Source organism: Olea europaea, unplaced genomic scaffold (assembly GCF_002742605.1).
Source record: "Olea europaea var. sylvestris unplaced genomic scaffold, O_europaea_v1 scaffold1301, whole genome shotgun sequence".
Classification (NCBI taxonomy): domain Eukaryota; kingdom Viridiplantae; phylum Streptophyta; class Magnoliopsida; order Lamiales; family Oleaceae; genus Olea; species Olea europaea.
The window spans coordinates 167,520-176,794 of NW_019230477.1; the positions used below are offsets into that span (position 1 = coordinate 167,520).

General features: G+C 33.6%; 2 protein-coding genes across 2 annotated transcripts; one reads left to right on the forward strand and one right to left on the reverse strand.

Annotated features, from left to right (window-relative positions):
• Window positions 1-732: 732 nt before the first annotated feature.
• On the forward strand, window positions 733-4,420 carry LOC111374872 (cell division control protein 2 homolog). The gene is made up of 8 exons (XM_022997632.1): window positions 733-989; window positions 1,186-1,309; window positions 1,648-1,821; window positions 2,194-2,357; window positions 2,773-2,860; window positions 2,961-3,014; window positions 3,576-3,692; window positions 4,310-4,420. Exons 1-7 carry the CDS (start codon window positions 967-969, stop codon window positions 3,663-3,665), a joined length of 717 nt encoding a protein of 238 aa, XP_022853400.1. The 5' UTR covers window positions 733-966; the 3' UTR covers window positions 3,666-3,692; window positions 4,310-4,420.
• LOC111374871 (histidine-containing phosphotransfer protein 4-like) lies at window positions 4,395-6,066 on the reverse strand. The gene is made up of 6 exons (XM_022997631.1): window positions 5,945-6,066; window positions 5,333-5,463; window positions 5,173-5,244; window positions 4,782-4,853; window positions 4,603-4,675; window positions 4,395-4,524 (listed from the first exon to the last, which is right to left on the reverse strand). The coding sequence occupies exons 1-6, from the start codon at window positions 6,002-6,004 to the stop codon at window positions 4,504-4,506; spliced, it is 429 nt and encodes a 142-aa protein (XP_022853399.1). The 5' UTR covers window positions 6,005-6,066; the 3' UTR covers window positions 4,395-4,503.
• Between the last annotated feature and the right edge of the window lie 3,209 nt (window positions 6,067-9,275).

Here is a 9,275-nt window from a genome sequence, read left to right on the forward strand (position 1 = left end):
CTTTTTTTTTTTTTTTTTTTTTTTTTGTTTTTTTAAATTGTGAGCTAATATATGCGTAGTTGCACGAGATTTAATCTCCAGTAGTTTGACTGTTTCTGTTTTGTACTGAATTGTTTATGTTATAATAATACAGTGTTTGTTTTATTTTTATTTTTTTCCTTCTAATTTTGATGGTTGAAAAAATGTTGTTGATTCTCTGCTTTTCATAGTTAATAATACTGTTTTCTCGTCATTTTTGCTCCGTAAAGTGAATATTTCTACTTAAAATTTAATCGGAGTCGGACTATGTTCTTTCATTTATTGAGTTGCAAATTTTCTAGTATTTCGATATAAGCCCGTAACTAAACCGAATGCTATGGATTTCACCACTGATTTGAACTGTAGGAGAAATCCGTGGTCAAATTTTGGCATCTTCCTTGGAAAATGGAACCTATGCATGATATTACTCTGCAAAAGATACAAATGCTGTTTTCTTTTTCTTCCCTTCTTGAATGATTTAGATGCCTTCTAAATTCTAAATAATAAAAAGAAAGAATGTCAACAAATTCCTGTGTTTACGTGAATATTTGACAAATAAAGGTGAAATATGCTAAATATATGTTCGTTGTTCATTGACTGTGTCTATTTTTCTTACAAATGATACATCTACAATAATTTTCTGTTATGTACTGACCATATCATTTTTCTGCTGCTGACTGGTGTGGATTAGATGGACAAGGTAAATAGTTACAGCCTTTTAGTCTTGGTATTGTCCATTTATTTGTGCTTGAAGGGGATTGTAATGATGTTAAGGTCTGGAAACAGTATGAAAAACTTGAGAAGATTGGCCAGGGATCTTATGGAAAAGTGTACAAGGGTCGTGATAAAGAGACCAATGAAATTGTTGCTCTGAAGAAAGTCCTGCTACAGAGACCAGACCAAGGTTTTCCTAGCACATCAATCAGAGAGATTTCTATCTTGAAAGAGATGGAGCATGCAAACATCGTAAGGTGCAACGATACTCTCAATTAGTGTGGTTCTTACATATTGCTGCCTTTTAATTCAGTTAAAATAGATTTGGGACACTTGTATGATACTGTTAGATAGATATGTCCTTGTGAAAATGTTATTTCCTAATTCATAAATAAATTACTTTAAAAATTTTATAATGTGTAGCAGTAAACTTCCTACTTTATTTGGTGATAGGTTGCAGGACGTTGTGTATACTGAGGGAAAGAGTTTGTATCTTGTATTTGAATACCTGGACTTGGATCTGATGAAATACATTGAGACTCGTCCAGAATTCTCAACAGATCCTCGTCTAGTTAAAGTGAGTGTGTGTCCTATTTCTTTGCACTGGAGGTAAGTGGAAATGATACTTCAAAATTAAATTCATTGTTTGAAGAGACTTGTCAGTTGAGTTTTTAATTCTTTGATTGTTTCAGTTAGAAGTGAACTACTTCTTTTATTTGACTATAAAACTCTTTTCACTTTCTTCTTTTAACCATCATATTTGCTGATGTAATTGATATGTTTTACGGGATCTTGCATGTGTGAGTAAGGATCTAGAGAAAAGTAGATCCAGTTGGTAATGCTGATTTACCTCCTGGAGTTCCAATGAAAAGAAATCCCTCAGCCTCGTGATTGTGTCATGTTTAAATTTTGCAGACGTTTCTGCATCAAATACTACGTGGCGTTGTTTATTGTCATTCTCACAGGATCCTTCATCGAGATTTGAAGCCTCAAAACCTACTGATTAATCGTAGCACTAATACAGTCAAGCTAGCAGACTTTGGATTGGCCAGAGCATTCAACATTCCTGTCTGGACAGTTACGCCCAAGGTAAATGTTGTAAAATTTAGTACTCGTTCCAACCTTTCATATACTGTAATTCATGGGTTAAAATTTAACTCATCTTCATCTCTATATTCATTTTCTGTAAATCGATTCTAATTTCATTCTGCGAGAAAATCAATAAGAAACACTTTTTGAGTATCGGTATTGTTTATTCTCTGGGTATAATTATCTTAATCTGTCGTCAAGTTTCAAGTGCTCTAAATGGATGCTTCTAGTCATAGATCCAAAGCTAATAGTTATCAAAGTACCTGTACTTTGTATAATACTGGAGTGTTGATCCCTGAAATAAAACTCTCCAAGGAACTTATCACTTGATACCTACATTGTTCCTTTCCAACAATTGATATTCTTTTGCAGACGATGACTCCATGGTACAGGGCCCCAGAATTACTACTTGGCTCACAGCAGTATTCTACTCCTGTTGATGTTTGGTCAGTCGGTTGTATATTTGCTGAGATGGTGAACCGCAAGCCCTTGTTTCCTGGAATGTCAGAGATTGATATAATCTTCAAGGTTTTCAGGTGCCGCAATTGTTCCAAGCAAGGATCCAAATATATCTTCTTTTCAAATCATTTCTAGCTACTTCATAAGCTTGTTAGGAATATTGCTTTAACTCGGAATCATGGTGTTGCTTTTAGTACGAAATGTATATAGAAGTGCTTTCAAAATTGTTCTCGTCTGCATAAGGTGACCCTACTTTGCCTATTTTGTTGTATGATAAGGTAACATGCACTCATCGACAATATTTAGGTTAGCTAATTAGTTTTGCTTTGCATGTCCCCCTTGCCCCAAGGATGCACCACTCCTTAAATTGAAATAGTTAATTGTTCAAAAACAGTTAAAACAGTCGCAGAAGCTTTCAGCAAAATTTATTTGTTTAATACTTGACTTATATTATTTCTTATTCATTTATTATTTCTTCCTTCTGTACTGAAGAGTTTTGGGAACCCCTGATGAAGATACATGGCCAGGAGTTGCGTCTCTGTCTGATTTTAATACTACCTTTCCAAAATGGCCTCCTAAGGTTGTTGGCCATGACATCGAGTTCAATTTTTTATTCGTTAATCTCCTTGAATGATTTTTCCAGGAGTACTAGTTTAAACCGGTGAATTCTCCATCTGCAGGACCTGGCAACTGAGGTTCCAAATCTCGATGCAGCTGGTCTAGACCTCCTTGGTGTAAGTTCATTTCAGTATGAGGATGTAATATAAAAACATGAAAAGTAGTTCAGATACCACATTCTCATCTAAATGCAATTATGATAGCAATGAATTCTTCTGTTGTTGTCAGATATCATTCGGAGTTTAGATAATACAATAACATCATTCAGCTCATGCATTCTCACATATTTATATTGGATATTCACCAGATAAGGGGCTGTTAACAATGCCTTGAAAGTTCTTTCCAAGCAGTTGACTTTTTTAAATAATGTACATTTATCAGTGGTTTACTTAACAATATATCCTTATGTGCACCAGCAATAAAAATTTGTACCGCATTCTCATTCAAATTAACGATTATAACTTCTTCTGGAAAGCTCGAGAGTACTTGGCTTCTTTGACCCTTTGGATCTGAAAAATCGAATTGTTTTGACACGCTTAATACTTTCAACTATCATTGAATCGACTGTAGGATAATTTACTGCAGCATTGACCTTCAAACTTGTATTATTCCAAAAAAGAACAGGATATGAAAATTGATGTTCATATTGCGGGTTCAATGTTATGTTACTATTACAGAAAATGCTGTGCTTGGATCCCAGAAAAAGAATCACCGCTAAAAGTGCTCTTGAGCATGAGTATTTCAAGGATATTGAACCCATTCCTTGATTCAGTTCCCAGAGCAAACGTATATAGGTATGTGGCATTTTCTTACTTCTTCGATTCCCTTTAGACACAATTCAATTGTATTGAAATGTTTCTGAGCACAGCAGCTATGGAATTCTATGTTGCCCGCAATTTAATTTTTCAAACCCCATTCTCGTGTGACTGCCCTTTTTTTCCTTTTCCTATTTGACAATTTTGTAAACATCATGCTAATGTACATAATGTCGGCTTCTATTCTCTTAGATGTATAAATATTGCATGCCATTTATTTATTTAAAATTTTGTACCTTACTCCAGAAACCATTATCTATTCCAGATAATTAATGGTTAATATTTCACATCTTTCATGTTTACCTCGGTTCATTACCTGAAATTTTTCTGTTTCCTAAAACATTCAGTTTGGTTTGAAACCCTTCAGGTTCTATCAGACATAATCATTGTTTAGGAAACATTTTTTAGGTTTCTTTTTCAATGAATATCTGATAAAGTTGTATGAGTAATAGAATAACTTTACCAGAACATATTCCTATCTTGCAATGCCAGAGCCAAATACAGTTCTATCTTGCTATAATGACAGCAATCTATCTTTACTCAAACGAATTTTTATTATTTATCATAACAAGGATTTGGCTTTTCTTTTATTTCAGCCTTTTATGCTTCTGGGACGAGGGAGAATAACACGACAATGATGCTGGTGAGTCATTTCAGTAACACCTATAGGCTATAACTAGTCTTCCATGTCCCTTTCGCAGATGTCCTTTGATTCCATAAGATTTTACATTGTATACGACTTATACACTGCATTTCATCATCTTGCTCAGTGCTTGTATAAGTTGGCAAATTAGGAAGCTTGTCTTTTCAGCTGAAAGTATATCATAAAATAAATGAGTAGTTGTCTCACATGTGCACGTCTATAAAGAAGAGAGAGAGAGAGACTAACCTGAAAATAACTCTCGAGTTTCCTCTTGAGAGTTGCATTCTCTTGTTTGACTTGCTGGAATGTCCTTTTGCATCTGGAATAGCATGCAAGAACTTGACTTGAATGTCGATCGCAAAAACAGTTGTATAAACATAAAATGGCATAAAGACATAGGGAGGATATAGGAGACAAATATATACCCTTCCAAGTTCCCTGCCTTGCAGTACTCTTGAAATTGTGTGCATTCTCTCTTTACTTTCTCTGCACCAATGCTGCAAGATGTAAACCGTCAGTTTTGATGTACAACAAAATTAAGAACTTTGGATAATCACCAGCAATAAGTAATGCACATAGATATACAGGAAGATTGGTGGAGTGGGATGGCTAGGCAGGGCAGGGCTGGATTACATGATAAATAGGCAAAAAGAAAAGCTACTTTAATATATACCATTTTAAAGAGGTAGATTCAGTAATTACAGTAAGCTTATTTGTGAAAAAATTCAAACATATTTGAGACAAAAAGCCCAGCCAAATATGCTCTACGGCAATGTAACAACCTCAAACTCGAGAAAGAAAGTAGTGGGCTTTTACCTTGAGCTGCTACCTTTGAACTGATGCATAATATCATCCAGTTTTTCGAAGTCATGATGGGTGCTATTATCCCTGAACAAGAAAATAAGAACTTCTTGTTTATAAAATCTATTTAGCTTCTTTTTGCTCTTTCTTGATTAAATTTTGTTAAGCTACTCACAGTGCCAGTTCGATGTTGCGGATAAATCGAGCGGAATCAGTGTAGAACAGTTTGACAACCTCTTCCACAAAATTAGGGTTAGCATCATCTTGCAAGTCTTCCAACTGAATAAATTGTTCATCAAGATATCCCTACAACATAATCATCTCTCAGATTTAGAATATAAATGTGTTGAGGGTAAGATTCGGTCAATTCGGAGAACAACATCAAAAGTTGTGTTTTGGTATGCAATATTTCACAAAATTAGATTGCATCGTGAACAAGATTATAACTTTTTTTCTTCTTTGATATTATCTAAAATGACCCTAAACAAAAATAAATATATAAGTATTGTGGCTTGAAGAGTTTAGAAAATGACTAGATCAAATTTCACAACTACATTTCTTTTAGAATGCAAACGAAAAAGGGTAAGCGTTTTGGTTTCTTTTGCTAAGATTCCAAATATGTTCCTGTCGCCATGAAAGTTGTGAAAACATTTTTGGTTTGCTTTTACTCGATATAATACATTGGAAGCCTAAGCTTAATCTTGGGTCATGGGGAAAAAAATTCAATTGTATGAGAAATAAAATAATTGATATGTAATCAACTTAATTTGAATGGGAGAGAAATAACCTGATCAAAGAGGGTTTCCCTCATGTAGGCAGCTCGACGTTGCAAGTGATTTCTCTCCATTTTATTTTGTCAGTCAAGAGTAAAAAGAAACAAAAAATGACCCTTTTCGTGTAATATTTCTGTCAATAATGAGCCCAAGATTGCATGGTATATATAGGAGTGAATATAGAATATGGGAACACGTGAAAAGATTCACGAAGGTCCACATTTCCATATCAATAATGTTACTGTAATGTACAAACTCAAAATTTTGCTAGAATGAAATTGGATATGTATGTGAGTACCTTTTTTGATACATAGAATTCGACAATAAATGAAAGTTTGTTTAACATTTTTATTGTTAATCTTGTCCATAGATCTCTAATTCATCCGTTTGATCCTGAAAACATTTTAATCATACATTTGTCAGTTTTTATCAAAATCTACAAATAGTATAATTTTTAGCCAAACTTTTCAATCCCTAAGCAAGTTGTATTCGTCAAACTATTTCGTTTTTATAAATTAATTTATTACTTAATTTAAATATATTGAGGATCTATTTGGTGTAGATTTTTTATAATAAATTTTGTAAAACATGATTTTTGAAGAATATATTATTTAAAAATAGAGAAAAATTATGAATTCACATGAAAAATTATTTTAGCGAAGATGTGTAATTAAAAATGACTTCGAGATCCTATTGGTCATTTGCTTCATCATCAATTATCAGTCTCGTCATTAAGTCTTATAATTATTATTTTTATTATTATTTTTTAATTCAAAACAATCATCTTTTACATAAAAACGATAAAAGAGTATTTCCTTGTATTACTAATGGAGACAGTCAAGTTTCTTGTAAAATACAACAGCCTCGTACTTACATGGTGAATAATCCCCTTTCCCAGCCGTAATATTTCGTTCCATTTCAAGACCCAAATAAAAAAAATAAAAATAAAAAAGTCTCAATCATACGAATCAATGGCATGAGCTCGCCATTTGTTATTTTACTTTCTTGACTTCAGGTTAATTATACTACGGTAAAAGAGGTGAAAATTGTATGAACTTTTGTCATTTTATTTGAACTCAAGTTTATAAAAGACAAGAAATCATGCGATTTGAGAATAATTGTCCATAATCCATTACATCTCAAATTCAAAGTATTACAAGATGTTTTGGTTATTCAGATTGAGAAAGGTAACATGTATAAAAATTAATCAATTGATCTCTACTTGTTCAAACGATATTGGTTCTTATTCCTAGAATATTCCTCTGACTTGTCCTTCTTAATAGTTCGGATTCCTTTATAAGATGATATACCGTTTGCCAGCAAAAGGACTTTTTGTGACTTCTCAAACGAACAAACAACGTTAATAAGTTCAAGCTATCTCACGTTTCCGGCTCTGTGAAAAAAAAGAGAGCCCAAAATCAGTCATATATTTATGAAAAATACATTATCATGCTTCGATTTATAAAAGTTGAGTATTGAATGAAATGGCTCGACGGAGATAATCAACGATAACTAAACTCAATCGCTCGTTCTAATTTAAGAAATTCTCAAACATTTTAATAATTATCTAGAGAGAGAGAGTGTGTGAGAGTTGATACCACTTTTTAGACACGTGCCTTGCAGGTGCGAATGTGTGCCAAGGACAAGAAATTCCATATCATATCACAAGAAGCTTGCTGATACCATGAGTTGAAATTGTTTGCATGTAATAGTTCCACCTATTTTTTAGGTCAAATTCCTCTCAAAGTCTCTCATCTTCCATTTGTGTTACCCACGTCTCAAGCTTATTAACACTCAGCACAAGATATCCTTAGACACTAAATGGCTACACGACATGTATGCGATGCCTGACTAAAAGAGTAAAATTGTCCAAAAAAGACCACATTTATTGTAAATTCACCATCAACGTTTGATTTTTGAATAAATGAAACCGTTATTTATTTATTTTTGTGGGGACAATTTTACCTTTTCAATCACACATCACATGCACGTACATTTGGAGATTTAACATCTAAATAGACATTTTCCTAAACTCGCATAGAGTTAGAAGGTTGGGAACACGGGTGCCACAATGGAAGGTTGGAAGTCCCGAAGGAATTTACCCTATATGTGAATGAATGAACAAGAATGAATTGGACAATCCAATGGAAAGACTTAAGCATCTTTTCCCTTTCTTATATTTTCTTATATTGTCTAATACACCTGATCAAATATGCTAGTTCTCATAGTTTAAACTTGCCCAACTAATGATTCCCCCAAAAATGCGAACCCTCTCGACTCCCAGAGCATAAATACGGCTAGTAATTGCGCAAATCAAATACTAAGATTTCATCAACACGATACAGAGCATGACTGGCTAAGCTTAAAAGGTTTTACAAGTAAAGAAGTATGCTTTGAAATATATAATATTCGACTGATCAGAATTGGAAATATAAGTACTTATTTTGAGAGTAAACTTTTCCAGTTTGTTTTCACAGAAAAAGTTACTTAAAAGTAACTTCTACTTTCTTTCAAGCTTAGGCTTACATGCTCTAAATCCCATAGCATAAATAAGTCTAGCAACAAGCAAATCGAGTCCTATGATTGATCAACACGATAACCAGATGAAACTGCCAACATTGCAACTCAAAACACATAGAAAGCCGTTTTGAGTTAAAACAAAAAATCATGTCCATTTCATTTCATTAAATGGTTTCTTTCAGAGAGAATAAAGTAATCAATACAGGAATCAGAGAAGCAGTAACAACCCATACAGAAAGAAAGAAAAAATATCACAAATGATTGAAAGGGAGAATTACCTTTAGATAAGCAGATAGCTATCTATCCACATCACATTTCACCATCAGTAATTCCACCAAAATGTGCAAAGTTGAAAGCTTTATTCCGTAGAATTTCAATAGAAACATCGACCTTTCCCGAGGTTATGCCTATGCGTGGTCACGTACCCACCTTTATAAAAAAGAATCAAAAGCTGAGCATCCCGTGAGATGGCATAGGAATATGATACACTATTTTCTTTCACTGAAACAGATGGACACTTTCCTTAAAATTGCTATCTTCTATGTTGATAAGGAACCCACGGAGAACATGATAACCCTCATAATACCGTTCAGCTTCGATTCCAAACAAAAGTGAATTTGGCAAGGATTCCTTCACATTCGATTGCAAAAGTTTCCTAACAAAAATATCGACTAACTAAAGTTCACTGGACTACAATGATTCCAGAAATTAATCAAAAATACGTGGTTCAACATACCTCATGTCCAAGAGACTATAAATTACTGTTGCAGAATGCTAGAAAATACAAAAAAAAAAAAAAAAAAAAAACCTTCAGTGAGATCAATG